The sequence below is a fragment of the Olea europaea genome, chromosome 15, assembly GCF_002742605.1.
Source record: "Olea europaea var. sylvestris chromosome 15, O_europaea_v1, whole genome shotgun sequence".
NCBI classification, from domain to species: Eukaryota; Viridiplantae; Streptophyta; class Magnoliopsida; order Lamiales; family Oleaceae; genus Olea; species Olea europaea.
Genome location: NC_036251.1, coordinates 10,752,164 through 10,772,709, shown reverse-complemented (window position 1 = coordinate 10,772,709; position 20,546 = coordinate 10,752,164). Strand labels below are relative to the sequence as shown.

The 20,546-nt window shown below is 33.0% G+C and overlaps 2 protein-coding genes across 2 annotated transcripts; both read right to left on the bottom strand.

Annotated features, from left to right (window-relative positions):
• Nucleotides 1-1,904: 1,904 nt before the first annotated feature.
• LOC111411220 (zinc finger MYM-type protein 1-like) lies at nucleotides 1,905-2,690 on the bottom strand. Its single transcript, XM_023041775.1, has 2 exons — nucleotides 2,620-2,690; nucleotides 1,905-2,469 (listed from the first exon to the last, which is right to left on the bottom strand). The coding sequence occupies exons 1-2, from the start codon at nucleotides 2,688-2,690 to the stop codon at nucleotides 1,905-1,907; spliced, it is 636 nt and encodes a 211-aa protein (XP_022897543.1).
• A 5,980-nt stretch (nucleotides 2,691-8,670) lies between these two features.
• On the bottom strand, nucleotides 8,671-17,950 carry LOC111410129 (chaperone protein dnaJ GFA2, mitochondrial). The gene is made up of 18 exons (XM_023040344.1): nucleotides 17,690-17,950; nucleotides 17,505-17,598; nucleotides 17,330-17,407; nucleotides 16,827-16,909; nucleotides 16,577-16,660; nucleotides 16,448-16,486; nucleotides 14,949-15,056; nucleotides 13,893-13,937; nucleotides 13,723-13,810; nucleotides 13,451-13,515; nucleotides 13,300-13,374; nucleotides 12,237-12,309; nucleotides 11,619-11,710; nucleotides 11,441-11,512; nucleotides 11,232-11,288; nucleotides 10,243-10,291; nucleotides 9,196-9,262; nucleotides 8,671-9,031 (listed from the first exon to the last, which is right to left on the bottom strand). The coding sequence occupies exons 1-18, from the start codon at nucleotides 17,762-17,764 to the stop codon at nucleotides 8,935-8,937; spliced, it is 1,341 nt and encodes a 446-aa protein (XP_022896112.1). The 5' UTR covers nucleotides 17,765-17,950; the 3' UTR covers nucleotides 8,671-8,934.
• Nucleotides 17,951-20,546: the final 2,596 nt, after the last annotated feature.

Sequence of the window (20,546 nt, the reverse complement as noted above, 5' to 3'; positions counted from 1 at the left end):
AAAACAACCCAAAATGACAACAAAAGTTACAAATGTTCAGAGAGACGAAACAAGAGACTTATCTCTCGAATACAGTGATAGTACTACAAAAATTCACCAACAAATCTTCACAAAGGCCCTTCGAACAAAACCAATAACAGAGAAATCACACAAATTCGCACAATATTCCCTCGGAATATTACTCAATTGAAGGATCTACACTATCACACCACACTTAGAATCAGGGGTTCTAAGTAGAAACTAGATGAACGATGCAAACACTAGCCCCTCCCCCTTTTTCTCTCTTTTTCCCTCAAGAACACAAAGAGCCAGACGAATGAACTGAATGAGAAAACCAAAGGATCAGCCATCCTAAAATGAATTGTTACAGAGAAGCCAGAGGATCATTCTAGATCCACACCATCCAACTGCCAACATAATCACACATGTCATCCATTCAGAAGAAAACGTTTTACACAAATAAAAGCGCGTTTCTCGAAAACACAATTTCAACAATAACAATTATGAGAGCATAAAAATCGAGAGAAGCAGGGTTTGGCTCCAACTTTCTACACCTAGCTACCAAAATTTGGACTGTTAGTGCATCCAAGAGCATTTTCACTTGTTGTAAGTACCTGTATAAGAATAACAAAGAACCAATAGAAAGAAATTTAAGGCAATCCAGAAATTTTGTTTAAATGAATCACTTTAGTTTCCATATCAAATAGATTAATTCGAGTGGCAATCTTTCTAATTTTTATTACTCTCATAGATTTTGTGAGCTGTCTGATCACAACGTTCTCCGACAAGCCTTTGTCCATAGTCCGATTTGCTAGACATCCTCCGGCAGCATATTTGAGCAGTATGTTGTATAGTTCCTCGTAGGGCGGACGCAGACATTTTAGACTAGGGGGTCAGTAACGAACATTTAAAAAAGTGATAAAAAAAATTAAAATAAGATATATCTTATTACAATTGCTCTCTACGTGTTCTCATACTTTGATAACGTTCAATAATTACATCATTTTCAATATTATCAAAAACATCTTTCTCAATATATGCAATCAAACTATCATTCAACCATTGATTTCCAATTCGATTGCGCAGACGATTTTTGACGTAAGTCATCGCAGAAAATGCTCTCTCGACTGTAGCAGTAGCCACGGGAAGAACTAAGGTTAGTGTCACAAGTTTGTAGACTAATGGATACACTTCATGTTTATTCTTCACAACCAACTTCTGTGCAAGATCGCTAATGCCTTGTAATTCTTCAAAGTCTTCAGAAGTGCGCATATCAATAATATACGTATCTAGTTGATCATCAAGTTCTAGGATATTTGCTGCGTCAAAATCTACCGGATAATACTGACATAGTCGAATCAATTTGATCTTGTCAAAAGCAGCAAATGAATTATTTGGAGATAAACATGCAACACAAATAAGCAAGTCACTATTTGCTTCAGAAAAACGATCATTCAACTCTTGAAGTTGCATATCAATGACGGCATAAAACATTTCCACACGAAAATGATGCAAATTTGTCACTGTCTCACGCCGTGAACGACCTACAGTTATGAACATATCATCCATATCGGGAACATTGATCTTGTGAGTTTCACAAAACGAACAAATCACTCCCAAAAAAGAATCCCATCCATCATCTCTCATGGTTTGGAGTTGTGTTTTACATATTTGCACCAATTTCATAGCATTGACAATATCTTGATCTTTTCTTTGTAATGCTTTTGACAATTCGTTTAAAATCCCTAAAATCTTTTTCATGAGATATAGATTAAATGCAAATTCAAATCTTAACATCAACTCCAATGAAATGCATACATCACCTCTTGTTCCGGTACTTGTAGAATCAGTAGCAATCATCTCAATGACTTCGACTATAGTTGAAAACATGGCAATCAAGTTAATTAAACAACTATAGTGAGAGTCCCAACGTGTATCCCCAGGACGCTGAAGAGTAATTTCTTGATTGAAACCTCGTCCGCTTGATATTTCACCAATACTGAGTGTGATTCAAGAATTTTCAATCTTTGATTCTCTCGAATAAGATCACTCCGTTTAGCTGATCCTCCAACAATATTCACCAATCTATGTACTCTAGTTAAGAAAGTTTCAATCTTCGGATGTTTCTGTGCCACGGCTACAAGAGCTAATTGAAGTTGATGAGCAAAGCAATGAATATAGTAAGCACTTGGATTTTCTTTCAAAATAAGTGCTTTGAGGCCATTATACTCACCTCGCATGTTACTAGTTCCATCATATCCCTGGCCTCTTAAATTAGATATGATTAAACTATACGTTGAGAATAACTGATCAATTGCAGCCTTAAGTGAGGCAGCTGTGGTATTCAAAACATGAATGACACCAATAAAATGTTCCAATATACACGCATTCTTCACATAACGAATGACAACTGACATTTGCTCTTTCATAGAAGTATCTCGAGATTCATCAACTAAAATTGAGAAGAAACTATCACGAATATTTTCAATAATGACATGTAGACATTCAGAAGCAATAGCACTTACAATATCTTTTTGCACTCTTGGTGATGTTAATTTCAAATTTTAAGGTGCATTTGTCAAAGCAACGGCCTTAATCTCAGGATTATGATCACACAACCAATGCAACAGTTCAAGAAAGTTTCCTTGATTGTTTGAATCTTCAGATTCATCATGTCCACGAAATGCCATCCCTTGTCGTAGAAGAAATCGAACACAATCAATTGAAGCATTTAATCGGATTCGATAATTTGTTCGAGCTTGATGCGATTGTTTAACGAGACAAGATCGATACTTTGTTCTTGATTGTTGAACAATTCATATTTGACCCGAGCTTGATTGTGTGCACTACTTGAAGCCCCAACATGTTTTCTTATATATTCTTTCTTTTTCCAATTTGAAAATCCGCCTTTAACAAATGAACCATCATTCAAACCGAAAAGATAACAATAAAAGTAAAAAACTGCATCTTTTGCTATACTGTATTCCAACCAAGTGGGATGCTCATTATATCACGAAACACAAAATCGTCGGTCTATTTTACCTATTCTTGTGGGTGGAAATATATGATTGCGAGGCTGATAAGGACCTCTTTGCATATATGCTCTTCGAATCACATCTCGAATATTAACATCATAATTCTATATTGGAACTCTCAATCCAGGATTAGAGGGAAGCTGTGCAACATCAACATCCCCAACATGTCCAACATCTCCAATATCCTCAACATTTCCTCTACTATCCCCAATATCTCCAATATCCTCAACATTTCCAACGTCTCCAATACCCCCAACATCTCCAACATCAACATCCCCAACATCGTTTTCATCCCTTTTCTTTCGAACATTCCTTTCACCAATATTTTGTTCATCACAGGAAATCGTAGATGTACGTTTAAAGTATTTTTCCATAACTGAAACAAACCAACCAAAAATGAAAAATCAACAAGATTAGAAATGCTTAAATCAGTTTATACTATTTCCGACCTACCAAAAGTCAGACAAAATTTCAATCTTCCCAAATCAATATTATCAATAATCAATTTACATATAAATAAGTAACAAAGCCCTAAATCAGAAAACTGGAAAAGGGTCAATTTCCTAAATCAAAGCCCTAAATCAGAAAACTGGAAAAGGGTCAATTTCCTAAATCAAAGCCCTAAATCAGAAATCCCTAAATTACATTTATTGGGCAGGAACATGAATCATAATTGATTAATTGAACTGTAAATAAATCCAAATTTAGAAATAGGAACTAACCACACATGACACATAGAGGCAGGCAGGCAGCAGTTACGATTATTGTCACTTATGGAGAAGAATTCAAAGAAAAAATTTGAGTAAGTGATAAGTTTGTAAGTGTAAAGCTTCTAACCTTCAAGTCAGTAGTGATGGGTCGCCGGCACTGGCGTGACTGGGGTTGGCTGTTGCTGTTGCCGCAGTCGCATGGAGGCCGGCAGCGTTCCAGGTGGAGGCAGTCAGGTCAGGCAGAAACAGAGGCGGGGATGGAGCGGTGGCCGGTGGCTGTGGGTGAGCTCTCACTGCTCTGTGCTGTGCTAATGTGCTTCAACGGTGGGAGTCAGCCGTCAGTGCCATTTGTGCGAGGCAGCGAGAGACAAGAGTTGAGAGAGAGAGATACGGTTGAAGCAGGGAAGGATTTGTTTGAGTTCTGACTATTTTGAATTTTGACCTACTAATTTATTGAATAAAAAAAAAAACCTTAAGACTAGGGGGTCAATTGACCCTACATGCCCCCCCGCCCCCCGTCCGCCAGTGGTTCCTCGCCTTCCTCCATGGTAACGTCATCCCAAAAACGATGAAAGTATGGACGGACAGCCATTGAATAAATTTTAGCAACTTCTTGTCTTTAACAAGCGACTCCAACGTGATAAGTTTTGCAGTTTTGACAGCAATAACGTGTGGAATTTGATCGCCATTCTATTGGTGTACATTAGCTTTCGACACTAGGCCAAACCCTTCTCTCTCGATGATTTCTCATCTATTCCAAATCATGTTTTTTATCTATCTTCTTTTTCTTGCTCAGTCAAACTACCTTGAATTCTATACTGTGGGTGAACGTGAAACAGATCGTTTGTGTAGGAAAGTATAGGCTTTTAACTTAGTTAAGTTGGAAGATTATCTGCTAAGAGCTACTGGAAACTGAAAAGTTTTCTTATTACAAATTAAATTAATCAGAACAGATTTTTCCCTATTTGTCGTGCCTGATTAAAAATTTGAAATGCGTTCAGTAAAATAGATTTAGACCGAATTATTCATTCATCATGGTAGATGTGATGAATATCATTGGTGGAAGCTGAAAATGAATAAGCTAACATACGAGTAACTTTAAAAACAAATTCTTTATTGAAAATTAAATAGCAAATAAGTTATTTAAACATGTAGAAAAAGGTAAATTTATTTCTGTTAAAATAAGTAAGTTTTAGAATAATTATTTTTTATTAATCAGAGTTAAAGTTTTAGCTTATTATTAAGAAAAAAGTAATTCTTATAAGTGAGAAGCAAGTTTAAAATTATTTTTTTATCAATCAATAAGGAAGTTACTAAGAATAATATAAGAGTGACCATTAAAGAGGAATTTTTACGCATAAGTAAGAAAAAATTAGTTATTCCATTGACAAAAGTTATTTAACAGTAATTTACTTTTTTAAGCTTAGGACAAAATAACATTATAAATATTTGTCCTGGTACACTTTTACAATTTTTTAAGGAAAAATTATAGCCGGCATAGGAAAATAAATAAATAAATTATGCCCTGTTTGGTAGATGTTAAAAATAGTTTTTTAGCAAAATTTGATTAAAAAAATTATGAAATATGTGGTTAATAAGTTATGAGTCCGATGAAATATATGGTTAAAATTAATTATTAACTTTGACTTAAACTTAATTCCGGCCAAACAGGGGTTATAAATCTTTGTCCTTGTACACTTTTACGATTTTTAAGGAAAAATTATAGCCGGAGCTCCAAACCTTTGCAAAAAATGCAAATGGGTCTCATCATAGTTTTGGCACCTAGAATCCCTTTCAAACGCAAAACCATTATTGAGATGTTATAGTTGTAAGGACAACCTTTTCAGTTAAGCATATAATTAAACGAACAATCATGCTACATATCCAAGTTTAAATCTAAACTTATATTCAAATAGAACACGTGTCGACGCATGATTAAACAATTTGAAAAATTAAAACAAAAATATACAATCATTGTCTTACACATCAATCCGTTTCTTTATTCCCGTGTTTTTAACTTTGGACAAATGACTTTATTCTTAAAGGGCACTGGAAAGCTATAATTAGATAGTGAAAAAGCATTGTGCAACGATGGTCAACAAATTCTTTACTCTATCACATCACTGTACGAGAGCAAGGTCTAATCGACCATCAAAGTCGGTCCTCTTTGAAGCAATCATTTTTATATTTTCATGAATATAATGATTTTGCTAATTATTCTTATAAAATACATTCAATGAAAAGTTGATGTTCATTAAAAACCTTGGGGCATGTTCATATCAACTACACGATTATGTCGGAAATAGCGCAGTCAGTGATTTCTCAAAACTTCACGCATTTCATGTCGTAACCTAGTACCTATGTTTTGTAGTCATTTAGTCCATGTTTGATAAGAATTAAAATCTAGATTTTAATTTAAATTAAAGTCAACAATTAGGAGCTTGCTTTCATGGGTGCTTCCGTTCATGGAGGATCTTGCCATCAAAATTCTTAAGGGATTTTCATTTGATTATGAGGACATAACTTTCAATGTTTAAGCCCGTGATAAATCTATTAGTATTGTTATGATAATCACAAGCGTACAATGTCAATTAAATAAGAATTACAATGGACCTCAGAATTTCGACCATCACTTTCACGAGTACTATTTATAATGATTAATTTAAATATTTCTAACTCCTATTTGAAAGGAAACGATGAGGGCAAGATTTTGATCAAAATTAATATTAACTAAGAAAGTAAAAATAATTATACGAATGCTTTTTCATTGAAACGAGGATAAATTATTTAATATAGTAGTTAAAGCTTCAGTTATCCCTTTGAATATCGTCTCTCAAGTTCAATTCCTAAAGTTGTTTTCGATTGAATTTACTAAATAAATAAAATCAATCTTATCTAGATGAGTTAACTCTCTATATCTCTATGTGAATCTGAATAAGCCCCAACTAAATGCATTAATTCACCTAAAAATTCAATTAAAGATCACTATAATAACAAAAGTATATATCTACTTTTTTTTTGATTGCCGAATTTTACTACACAATCAAAAGTTTAAGTCACTTATCGATTTGTTAATAATTCACAAATCAATGAAACAATGGCCAATTATTTCAAAATATGTAAAATGGAAGTAAAATCATTACATGAAATAATTAACTACAAGAATCTTTAGAATTGACATTTAAAGGTTCAAATTTAGGTTACTTCGCCGTCCCAATTATTGGTTTAATTACGCATCATAATGGAAGAAAAACATTTTAAAAAAAATAAAAAATGAAGCACATCAGCGTATTTAAAGGAAAAATGAGAAAAAAAATGATTTCCTTGCAGTAAGAATTTGTCTTCTTCGCTTCAAAAAGTAAACTACTATCAAATAGCTTCTGTCAATTCGGCTAACAAATTTTTTTTTTCATTTTTTTTTATGACATTTAAGTGTTTTTTTTTTTTTTTTAAATTTTAAATCCTCTTTTACTGGTAACTCTTATACCATAAGTTCATCGTTTTCACTTATATAAATCAAAAAAATTAATTTTAAACTTACTTCTTACTTTAAGTAAATTTGCCTTCTATCTACATAAATGTTTAAATAATTTAGGTAGTGGTTGGTTTGCGTTTTCATTTTCCATTTTAATTTTCAAAACGATTTTTAGTTTTCCCCAAAAATGGCCCGTTTCCGCGTTTGAATGTTTTCGACATTTATAACTGAAAACGCTGAAAACGATAAAAAGTCGTTTTGCGTTTTCAATTATAAATTTTAAATTGTTTTCAAAAAATACGTTTTCGAAAACGACAGACCAAACGCATTTTTCGCATTTTCGAAAACGAAAAACAAAAAATGGGCCAAAAAGGGCAAACCAACCACGACCTTACTTTCTAGTAAATTTTTACTCAAATAAATTATTAACCTTTTGCCTACATGTTTAAATAAAATATTAGCTCTTTAATTTTAAATAAAGAAGCTATTGTTTTTAAAAATACTCATATGTTAACTTATTCATTTTCGACTTTGGTCAATGTTATTCATCAAATCTACTATAATGACTAAATAATTTGACCTAAATTCATTTTATTGAGATCATCATTTTTAATATTTAACTAGGCATGACTATTAGAGAAAAAAAAATCTATCACATGATAGCACCACTATTATTTAGCATATATCAATGTGACATTACATTATTGGTCAAGTTAAAAGAAGGGATATTATAGTCCTTGTTTGTCTTCCATTTTTTTTTCCATTCTTTTTCTACAGTACTTATTTTTAATCACATTCTTCATTAAAATAATGTTACATGTAAATCAAAATTTTTTTTTTCTTTTTTAACCACACATTTTCCATCAATCACGATTCCATAATAATTTTTTTCAAATTAATGGGGCACAAACAGAGCCTAAATTGGACATATAATGACAATACGTAGTTTTGTAAAGTAACAAACACTAGTGATGCCACATCGCCTTTAAGACGAAATTACAAGTCACTAATGTTGATACAAATACTCAATTAGTCGTATTCGGAAAAGAGAAATATTTTAAAGGTGTGACTGGTAAGAGAAAGAAAGCACAAATTTGAAGTTCTACCCAGGAAAAAAATCATGTAATAGGAACAAGAAAATATATAAGAGTTCTAAAATAAGGCTCGTTTGATCGATTTTTTAGATAAAGTTTGTGAAATTTTTTTAAGAGTGTATAGTAAACATGTAGGAAAAAGTTAAATTCCATGTAAAAATGTAATTTATTTTAAAAATATATTGTTGAAAATGAGTTTAAGAAAAAAAAATGAAATTTAAAAAATGGTTACCAGTCATGGGCTAATAGAAAAGAAATCCTACATTATTGCAAACGAGCAGAGAATTCTACATTCAAACTACCGCTTCCAGCTTCTGCAGGAGCTGAGAGCAATGGAAAACATAGGACAGTAACTTACACGAAAGCATCTAATGTGCTCAATTGTAGTAAGATCAATTTTTATGTACAAACAGCTAAGAGATCAAAATTGGCTTAACTTAATGCTAACCATAATGAGTTGTGTTCTGTCAAAAATATTACATAATTTTCCCCAACTTGTTGAAGGGATTAAAAAAATTAAATTGTCAACCCGCAATGCAAAATCGTTCAGCCAGAACTGATGCAAGTTTCTCTCTTTGTTTATAGCCTTCGTGACAATGGGCGATTATCACACTGATTGCTCAACCCAATGCACCTGCAGCAGCATCCTTATCATAATCCCCTTGCTCTTCTTTAGCAAACTCCTCGAGCAATTGCCGCTGTCTTTGGGTCAAGTTTCTATAAGAAAACGAGAGAGTAAGTGAATAATTTTTCAATTTCTCCACTGATATCGATTTCCTCCTCTTCAGTTCTAAGTAGTAGTATGTAACCAGAGAATGAGAAGGAATGGATTAGTAAAAAGTCGAGACAATTTCCTACATTACTCCAATGGAGATACTCACGTTGGAATGCTGACATTGAAGTGAACATATTGATCCCCAAATGAATAAGAGTGTCTGACATTGATCCCTGCATAAGCAACATTAAGAAGGGCGGGGGGATGCATTAACAGTATTGCACTGATCAAAATAAATCAGTTTTAAAGAAGAAAAAACAATCAACCCAAGCAAACAAATGAAAACCACAAATAATTTAACCACAGTAAAAACTACTGACGACTTCAGAAACATATCAGACATGACTACATATCCAAGTGTCAGATTCATCAACAATGCCATCTTTTGTGCTAGCTAGAACCCAACTGAAATGGTCAACTTGTTCTGCGAGTTGGCGATCATAAGATATATGGATAGAACATATAACAGGTCTCAAAAATTAAGTAACTTCTATTGGGCCCATATCCTTTTTTTGGTTCATTTGGATTCATATTGGTTGGAACTTTCGGTTATCTTGGTAGAAATTTGATCTTTTTTTGGGTCTCAGCAAATCACTTTTTTTCCCCCCACTAGGGATCGTGATGAGAGAGAGAGAGTCTCTTGTTAGTGTCAGTGATTATAGAAAGATGTCAGAAAGCAAAAGACAGAACAAATACGGTATGATGCTAGTCTCCGTTTTGATACGGGGAAGTTTAATGGTACTGACTATAGTTTCCCTAATTCAGAGTTTGTCAAGCCATACTGTGTGCACAGCATTCATATTTAAATCTATCAAGAAAAAAAATGTTTTCTATGGTATGGTATACAATTGGCTTGGACTACCGCATATATTCTTCCTCAGAATGTCGGGTACTTCAAATATAAATTTACAACAGCAGAAAGAAAATACAGCTGACAAACAACAAACTGTATTATAAACTCATGAAACTATCATCAATTGCATTGTGTAACCGAAACTGTTGGCAGGATAGTCTATTATAATTTTGAACACAAGATATACATATATCAGCAGTAATGTGAATGTATCATTATAGGGTCTAGAAACTGCCTTTAAAGCAAAAGATTTTGAGAAGAAAATCAGAGATATGAACAGGTAATTATGAACTCACGAACCTTTTTTCTTCAGAACAACCTTTTGACCAGGTTGAGTTCCAGGGCGGACCTGTAAACCAAATCAAAAGGAAAAATGTACACAAATGACTAGGACAGAAACAAAACACAAATTGCAGTTACCAACAAGCATTCAGATGTCACAACACGAATAAAATATAGTTATTTTTTGGGACAATTCAAAGAAACTTCATTTCTCATGACCAGAGAAACAACTGGATACTCTCAAGTGGTCAGGACTAAGAATCACCGACACGGACACGAGTGTCTGATACGATACGTGATTTTTTTAAAAAGTTTCAATATGATACGTCATCGATATGTTGATTAAAATATTTTTATTTTTTATTTTTTTGATTTAATAGTCCGAAGTAATATTTTTTTATACTTATTGCATCATATTTTCAACTTCCTTTGTAAGTTTTTTTTTATTAAGGATAAAATGGTAAATTAAATGATAAAAAATTGATTGCTTTGTTGAAGGGTAAAGTTGTGAAAAAAGTTGACTACACACTAATAAAAGATATTTTACATAGCATTTAATGTTTTGGCAATTCGACCGACAACTTGAATTAAAAATTAGGTTTAGGTGAGCCATCATTTTCTTCTTTTCTTCTCAAAATTAGCCTTCTCTTCTTCAGGCCATGTTTCTGTTTTCTTCAAGCCATCTTTCTGTTTTCTTCCAGCCATTCCATCCGTCTGTTTTAATTGTCTCCAACACGCGGCAAGGGCTCCGACACGGCGACGTGTCAGAGACGTACCGTATGATACGTCGCCGCCGACAGTTTTGGTGCTTCCCAGGGTCATGACATATCAGAAATCTTAAATCATCCCCACCCACACACACAACCCCAACCCTAAACCTTAAAACGCCACTGAGTAATGCTAATGTCGATGCAGAAAGAAAAATGTTAAAAATGAAAAAATTTAAAGGAGTCCCAGTAGTCAAGTAGTTAAACAAGAAAGAAAGCAATATGCAGTTTCAAACAAACCTTAACAACAACATCCCCAGACAGAGTTGGCACCTGGATTGTTCCCCCCAAAATTGCCTGAAATGAGTATATTTGCAGTTGTAATTTAACTAAATAAAGTCTAATCCACATATTTGTAACAATTAAATCTTCCTGTCCAAAAAGGACCAATTGTTCCTGCAGATACCAAGGCATGAAGTGTTCCATATGTGAAACCTCCCAAAAATTACCTGAGTAATGCTCAAAACTGCATCGACATGAATGTCAGGCCCTTCTCTCCGGAACACTGGGTCTTCCTTGACCTGGAAAATGCATGAAGCATAAATTTGGGCAGACAACAATAGATTATACAAAATACAAATTGCCCAGGAAAAATGACATTGGACATGGAGGAGCTAATCAAGTAACCTTGACGATGACATAAAGATCACCAGGTTGATTGCCCTCGGGATCTGCTCCACCACTTCTGGGCACCTTAATTGTATCATCATTGTCCACCCCTGGATAAGATCACCAGAATCCAATCGTGAGGGAAAAAACCTTTGTTGACAAAATTTTCACCAAAAAAAAAAAAGGATGATCAAGGACCATGCAATTTTCACAAAATACTGTAGACAGATAATCAAAGCAGCCGGATACAGCGGGCAAGTTTAAATAGAATCAAAGAATTTCTAGAAACTACTGCATATTATTTTCCAGCACAGAGAAAGGTTTTTAAAAAGGGTTATTTTAATAATGGAAACTACTAGACAGATCATCAAAATTATGCATTTCTCCTAAGTGAAATACTGAATGTTGGGAGAAGATTGAATCAGTTAATGAATTGTATTAAATTGGTTCCAGGGAAAAAATAGAGATATAAAAAAATGTGATTTCAACACCTTGTCAAAATAGGCAAAAGATGCATATGACAATCTCCATACACTCAAGAGGAAGCAGTAGTTCGAGATTCTAAGCAAAATTCATTAAACAAAATCAAACAGTTCACAAAATGGCAACACTTGTTTCTATGAATTCACAACTTACCTGCCATAATATTTAACTTCACTGTTTTTGGTCCCCTTATTACCCGTTTACCCCTGCATGACTTGCAAAAACTCTGTAGATAATAAATAAACAAAAAATCATCAATTTTTTCGCCACTAACCACTATGTATCATTATCAGTAGGCTTTGAGAAATTCTCTGAAATGTTTAAACTAAAGCAGGTAGAACCACAACTATATTTCTGTAACTAACTAAACGTAGAAAATTTTAAAAGAATTAGGTTGTAATAAATTTCCAATATACTGGATACCTTTTCTTTTGAAATACAAATATGGGAAATAGAACAATCATAATTTATATCATAATCACTCCAATACAAAACTTAAAGGCAATCATATTTGTCAGTTATCTAGATACAAAAGCATTCAGAAGTTTGTCTACAGAAAAAATAAAACATCTTCTGATATCAGTCTATTTTATAAGAAAGTTAATTGTATCTAGTCAAATTTGAGCATTTAACAAAGGAACACATCTTCTACCAACTGACATGGCAAAGAACACTTGATGCTCCCAAGAAAATTTACTTGATGTTCTTAGAATCACAAATTATACAAGGGGTGTACTTGTGTACAGAAAATATTATGAACATAAAAAAAAATATCTCTCATATACCTGTCATCTTGTATATCAGAAAAAATTATAAAATAAACAATCACATCCGTCAAGAGGGCAAGGCATACACCGCAACAAAAAGGTTAGAAGAAAAAAAATCCATGATGGACAAAAGGTTTATGGCCCGAATCTATAAGATAACTAACCTCCCCAAATGTCAAGAATACAACAAATTGTTTCACCCAGAGGTCAACTCCTATGTGAAAATGTTAACATTCTGTTGTTAAACAAAAATAACATAAGATAGAAAACATCTTCCAGCGCTTGACATGTCAAAGAAGTAATGCACACAAGTAACTTTGTCTGGTATCAAGCAAAGGAGTTGGCCAGCTCAAAGTAAGCTTATTATTCTAGGAATTTATCCGTTGACGAAAATTTTGAATGAAAGAGCAATAATAAAGACATTGCATAGAAAAAGTGGAATGTCCTACCGATACAATTTTTCCAGCTCCTCCACAATTAGGACAAGTTGACTGAAGTGTGAGTGGTCCATTTTGTGATATAATCTGGGGGAGAAAAAGAAAATTATTATGAATGCTAAATGCACCAATAGCAATGGAATGCCAATAGATCATGACCTACCATGCCAGAGCCCCTACAGCGCTTGCACGTTTCAGGCCTGGTCCCAGGAGGAACGCCAGTTCCACCTAACAAGTCAACAAAATAATAAGAAAAAACTTATAGGAAAGCATCACTGAATAAACAAAAACAATCACAAACCTTCTATACCACAGAAAACTAAGTTCACTTCAAACTTAATAAACTAAGAATCGAAAAGGGAATGTAACATAAGCACTGCTTTTATAAAGAACATTCTACAAATTATTTGGAGTCATAACAAAAGAGATATATACCACAAGTATCACAAGCCAAATCAGTTTGGATTGTCAGCGTTCTAGTGCATCCCTGAATAGCTTCCATCAAGGATAGCTCGACTGAGACCTGCACTCAGTTAATAATGTTAGTGAGACACATTACAGAAAAATCAAGTTCAATAACTGTTAATTAGATGAAGAATAAAAACCTTGACATCTTCACCACCCATGTCCCGATTGAATATATTGAATATCTGATCTCCAAAGTGGAATGGATCAAAACATGCAAGAGAAAACATGTTAGATTGTTCAAGATTAAGTAAATTAATTAAATAACAGTGACGAAAAATATGAGAGTAATGCAATGTAACGCATCCAGACATTAATAACTGAGATGCTTCAAATCATTCACCTTGTATATCTGCTAGTTACCATTTGACCCAGATCAATGCATGCTCATATCTCAATGTCTATGTCTTTTTATTTCATCATTCTACCAAGGTATCTATGGTATAATGTATAATTTACGAATAATGCTATCTATCACAATTGTTTAACATCGGCAGTTTCGGTGGCACTAGTTATATGCTATCTTAAATTTACGGATATGGGTCCCATTTGAAATGGTATATCAATTAATGCCAGTTAATTGGCACAGAGATGGCTGATCATTAGTAGTTGTCATAGATAGCATTACTCAAAATCTAACTATGAAAACATAAAGCCTCAAATACACAATTTAGTGTCACTAAGTGTGTGTGTGTGTGTGTGTGTTTTTTTTTTTTTTGGCCCGAGTCATATAGCACTTATAATGATGGGTGCGATGAACAGCCGCTGTCTAAACTAAAGATATAGGGAATTAAAATTAAGAGAGAGCACTCCCCCATATGGGGGTTTGGGGGGGGGGGGAGTTTCAATGTAATCTCTCAAATCGAGAAAGCGATAGTTTAAATGGAAGTAATCAAATTTTCCTTCTTTTGTGTCTCCAATGCAAAAGCTTCATGCAATTTGACTATCCCCGCCATTCTAGTTGGCTTCTATAAGCTTATCACTTGGCATCATAAATAAACACTTACGGGTTTCTAAAGAGTTAAAAATTTGAAGTTTCCCTTATCTCAGAGCTCATATATCAAGTCCTCTGAATAAAAATCCTTCGAAAGAAAATATTGTCCTACTCTAGCCATCAATGGATAATGAAGAATCTAGTTAATAAAGCAGAAGGCCATAAAATGATTAAATGAAATAAACTCCAGTCAAATGCTTACATCAGCATTTTTAAACATGTCCTGAAAAGGATTAAAGCCACCATCTCCAAACAGATCAAACCCGGGACCTTCACCATTACTGGTGCGCTCAAAAGCTTCATGGCCAAGCTATTAAATGGACATGATAGAGAGGCAAATACTCAAGAGTGGTAATTAAGGTAAACAAATGAGCATGTGAAATTTGTATGATAATCCGTTGCACTTATAAGGTAACAAATTCATATAATGTAGAAAACCAATCTATGTGCTTATCTTAAGAAGCGTGAATTAGCCGAATTAGCCCTTTAAAGAGTTCATAGTTCAGCTAACAATATGCTTATCCACTTGCACAACGGATAACTTTAAAGTATATAGGCAAAACACAATTCTGATGGCAGGAAAACAAAAATAAGAAGTTCATAATGAAATTGAGGGTCCACCTGCTTACATGTGAAGTCATATGAAGACAAAAAGGAAAATTGTTAGCATGCTGCTTAAATTCAAAAGGATGAAGTCATATTCTAAAACATTAATGAAGACCCCCATTTACAAAACAAAGCGATATTTCTTTCTCCATCATTAACTTTGCTTTCTCTATTCTATCTCAAAACTTCTCTTCCATCCTAAAAATACATGTTCTTTACATACAAGATTAACTAGAGATGATGCGTGCTCATAGGATCAACGCTGGCTAGGTTGTGTGGAGCAATACACCAGGGGTTCTGCGTGATTGAAGGTTTTCCATAAAATTAAAATGAAATTTCTAAAGCATTACAATATCCGACGATGTAAAGTGGGACTGGACTTGGCTATGAAAAAATAACCTGATGTACATTTCGAATGTCAGGATTGATTTGCAGACAGACAAACCAATAGATTATGAAATGAACATATTCATGAATCGGATGAAGCTTCTACCAAAAGAATACCAAAAAATCAATAGAATGAAGTATAAACAGTCAAGGGAAGCCTAGGTTGACATAAAATCAAGGTAATTAAAAAGGGTATGAGCTTGTGGTTTAAATGTCAGGAGAGTTTTTTTTAGAGGTGTGTAGAAGAGGATCAATTTAACCAAGACCCAGACAAGTTTTAGGTAAAGATTAGTTAAGTAGAGCTCTACGTGCATAAATGTGCAAGTGCACGTTTGCGTATTCTGCAATTGCAGAAGTACTTCAATACTTGAACCTGATAAACTCATTATACATCCAAAATGCATCCTAGTAAAGTCTATTTATATTATCCTTTTTATTTCAAAACATCAGTTAATTATTTAAACTTGGTATTATTAGAAACTGGCATTCATGTAATCAAGAGAACATTTTTTTTTTTTTTTTATATACCTTAAATCCCTCCACAAAATGGTAGCGAACAGAGTTTTCACAAAATTTATGACATAAATATAAATATCATTCATATATAAACCAATTTTAACCAGTAAGCTATAATTCTCTAATTTATGGTGATCATTAAAAACCATCAAATCAGCAATGCCCATATGATACATGTAAAAATATTTAAACCTGATCATACTGTTGGCGATTTTCATCATCTTTCAAGACCTACAACGAAAATAGCCAATAAAGAATTTCCACTGTGGATAATATCTGAAAGTTTTGATACACAGGATAACAGTTCAGAGTATCAAGTACCTCATATGCCTTTTGAACTTCTTGGAATTTTTTTTCAGCTTCTGGGTCATCTTTGTTTGTATCTGGATGTAACTTTTTTGCAAGCTGTGGCACAAATAAAATCATACAAGAATAATTGAGAAGGAGAAAAAAGGAAAAATCAACAGGAAAAGAGTCTAGACTTGGTAATGAAAAAATTTCATGGAAGTACCACTCAGCTACATATGTTTGCAAGCTGTGGCAGATATAGACAAGAGAGATCAAGACCTACCCCATAGTAAGCTTTCTTGATATCTGATGCAGTTGCACCCTTACTCACGCCAAGCACTTCGTAAAAATCCCTTGATAAATGTGCTAATCAATGACAAGATAACCCCGATACAGAAAAGGGAAAAAATAACAAGTCAATTAACCAATTCCCAAAAAAATTGACTTTAACTTCAAACAGGATGCGCAATTTGAAGTAAGCCACCCAAATTAATTGATTAAATCAAATATATCAGCAGTAACTTCATCTATAAATATGCAACACTACTTATTTTATCATTTTCTATTTAGATGTGTAATGAGATATGTTCACTGAAGTTCAAGTTAATTCTTAAGAAACTACAAGTAATTGGAATAATACAAAATATATCCGTCCAGCTAATAATAAAGATGGAATCAACTGCCATAACCAGTTATTCATGCGTCTCAAGTTCTTGTGTTAGATAAGAAATAAACACAAGAAATTAATACGCCAGCCTCAAAGAAAAATAAGAATTAAACAGTTACCAGTGCTATGAATTGACCGTGCCACGCCCAGATTAGCTTTAAGTAAACCGATTTTCAACCAGTCTCTCCCACTAGCCACTGTATCCAAGTAATGTAAATAACAAATAACATAAGAATCATATAATTAAACCAAGATATATCTAAAACATAGCAAAAGGAGCAAAATTTCAGATACCATTTCCGAAATTTGAATTGGAAAGGACTCTCGACTGATTGACAAGTGCAGTGCCATAACTCCTGTAACTCCCTTCCAATAATGACTCAAGCAACTGCATTATAACAAAAATAAATCAATAAACATAAATAATAACCAATAAATTAGCATGTATTAAAAGAGTCAGAGAGAAATGCACGGTATACAAGGGAGGGTGAATGGTGGCATGGATAGGAGCAGATGGAGCGGCGGGACAGCAGGAATCCGTAGAATCTGACCATTGGCCAGGTCGGTAACTGAGCTAATCGGAGAAAAAAATCTATGGGAAGCACGGAGTAAAACCCTAAACAAACCCTAATCGTTTAATAGAAAAAGAAAATCCAGTAGAAGTTGCCAGTGGGACTGTTCAATTGAGCATGAGAAGTTGCTTGATTAGCTTAACACTTTGTACAGTTCCATGATCGTTAGAATAATTAACCCTCCATTTGTAACATGTAAATTTTTTCTATGATATATTTTATAAGAAATAAATATTAAAAAATTATATAGTAAAAAATAAAAAATAATTATATCTTCATGTGTAAATTTATTTTATTAAAAGAATGTGATTTTAAATATAATTTAAAAGTTATCTACCATATAATTACTTGATTTGCCAAATAACTAGTGAAGGAATGATAGTGCAATTTGGATATACGCAGGGGCGGAACCCAAGCATGTGCCCGCACTGGATTCTTGGGCGAAAATTTTTTCATTTTTTATTTATTTATTTTAGTTTAACCCACTGTGCTTCTACTTCAACCTTTAATTAGTATGTTGTTCTTACTATTACGTATTAGTATTCTTGAATGGGTATTCCTGAATTCGTATTATGTTGATACTTTTTCCAATGCTATTGAGTATTTTACTTATTGATGTGTGAAAGTTAATTTGTTTTGTCATGGTAAAAGTGGGATTGCTTTAGATTACTATAATTGGAATACAACATAATTTTGATTTTTTCCAAATGTTTGAACGATAGTAACCTATATGATTAATTACGCTATCATGGACAATCTGAAAGAATGCTAATGGTCTTAATATGAGTAAAATGGATTAAACTATGTAGAAAATAGAATGATTTCAATAAGCACGATGTGTTAATTCTTTTTTATTTCATTTTCGAAAAATTTTACAATGTATTAATTCCCAAACACTTAAATTCCAGACTCTGCAGGCCGTAGAACTGACTTGGAATCTCTCATTCTTTGGTCAATGAGATAGAGACGTATTCATTTCCATGGTGTATTATAGAGACATTTTATCAAGTATAATACATCTTTTTTCGAGGAATACTTCTTGGTGCATGGGACGCTTGATACAACTTGACGTTGATGAGGACAGAATGGCTAGGAAAGTAGTTGTACATAAGAGACTTGACGGTGGTAAGTGTTACCTGTGTTAAGATATAGGATGCAACACTTCAAATGCAAGAATTCCAAAGTCAACATTTAGTTGGATTGTTTTTTCGGCAATGGTTTAAAATTTATGAGTAAAGCTTGAAATGAAATTGTAGAAGGAAGTTAGTTTCTTTCTTTTACTAAAGCGGTTATTTGTCTAAATAAAGTTACATGAGATCAGAGGATCATAGTTATTTGAATGTATATTCATAACTGCCATCCCACTTAGTTGTCAAATATGTCTTATTCTCATGATATTAATGTGTAGTATAGCTTGATCACATTTCATAACACCATGTTGGTCGAAGTAAGAAAAGGGATATCTGTATGTTCTATTTATTTTGTTTTTCCTCTTCTAACTAACCAGAATGCTCTCTGTTTAACAACTCTTCAGGCCTGGAGGCTCTTCGAAACAATTTGGAGATATCTTTAGAGACTTCCTACAGCTTGTCAGCTGGGAGAGATAGTATTTAGGTAACAACGTAATGCCTTGTTCTGGTTCCTTTGACGTTCAGAGTCGAAAATTTTTTGTCCGCACTGAACTAAAATCCTGGTTCCGCCCCTGGATATAAGGTGTCGAAAATCATAAAATAAGTTTGTAAACAAGGAAGATGGTTATTGAATTTTAATCCAAATCTATCTTTACTATATAAGAATTTTTTGTTACTTGTGTATAATTCTTGTACGTTCGGATTCCTATAAAGTAATAACTATCATTGTATAATAAAATTTAAATTAATAATTTTTTAATAAATAAATAAAATAATACATTTTTAAGAACTTTATATAAGCTTAAAATTTAGATTTTTAACTAAATCAACATCAATAATTAATTTTATCCACATATTTCTTATGATCCACAATTTTTCAACCACATATTTCATCAATTTTTATTAAAATGTACTTAAAATATAATTTAATCCCCACTAAACAGAGACTAAAATATGTAGTTCCATTCTTGCCATAAAATTAGTAATTTTTTTCAAATATGCAAATATACCCCCATTTTACATCCTTTACTTCAATTTAAATTATTTTGCATACTTAGTGTGTGTTTGAACCATATTATTTTGAAATAATATATTATGGAAAAGTAGATTGATAGATAACATGTGGTTAAAAAATGAGGAAAAATTTTGAATTTGGGTGTAATATTATTTTATTGAATAATGTGTTATTGAAATAATGTCAAATCACTATTTAAAATGTATTTTTTGAAAGAATGTCAACAGTGCCTTATTTTCAATCATGCATTCACACAAAAATATTATACACGTAAATCCACAACATTTTTCTAATTTTCAATCACATATTCTCAAACAATAACTATTCAAAATTATGTTTTAAAAATTAAGAATGTCAAACGGGGGGCATAGTTGACTGTGATATTTTTTTTAAATGTGACTCTACTCTTTTCTTTTCAAATTTTTGTGAAAATCACACCCATACTGTGTTTTAACTTTTCAATTAAAAATTAATGTGTAATTTTTTTATTCAAAAATCGGGTGATAATTCAAAATTTTAATATCAATAATAATATTATAATATTAAATTAATTTACATACCTACCCCACCTCACCTTACACTATACGTTTTTCACTCCCAAACTCAGATCACTTTCTTT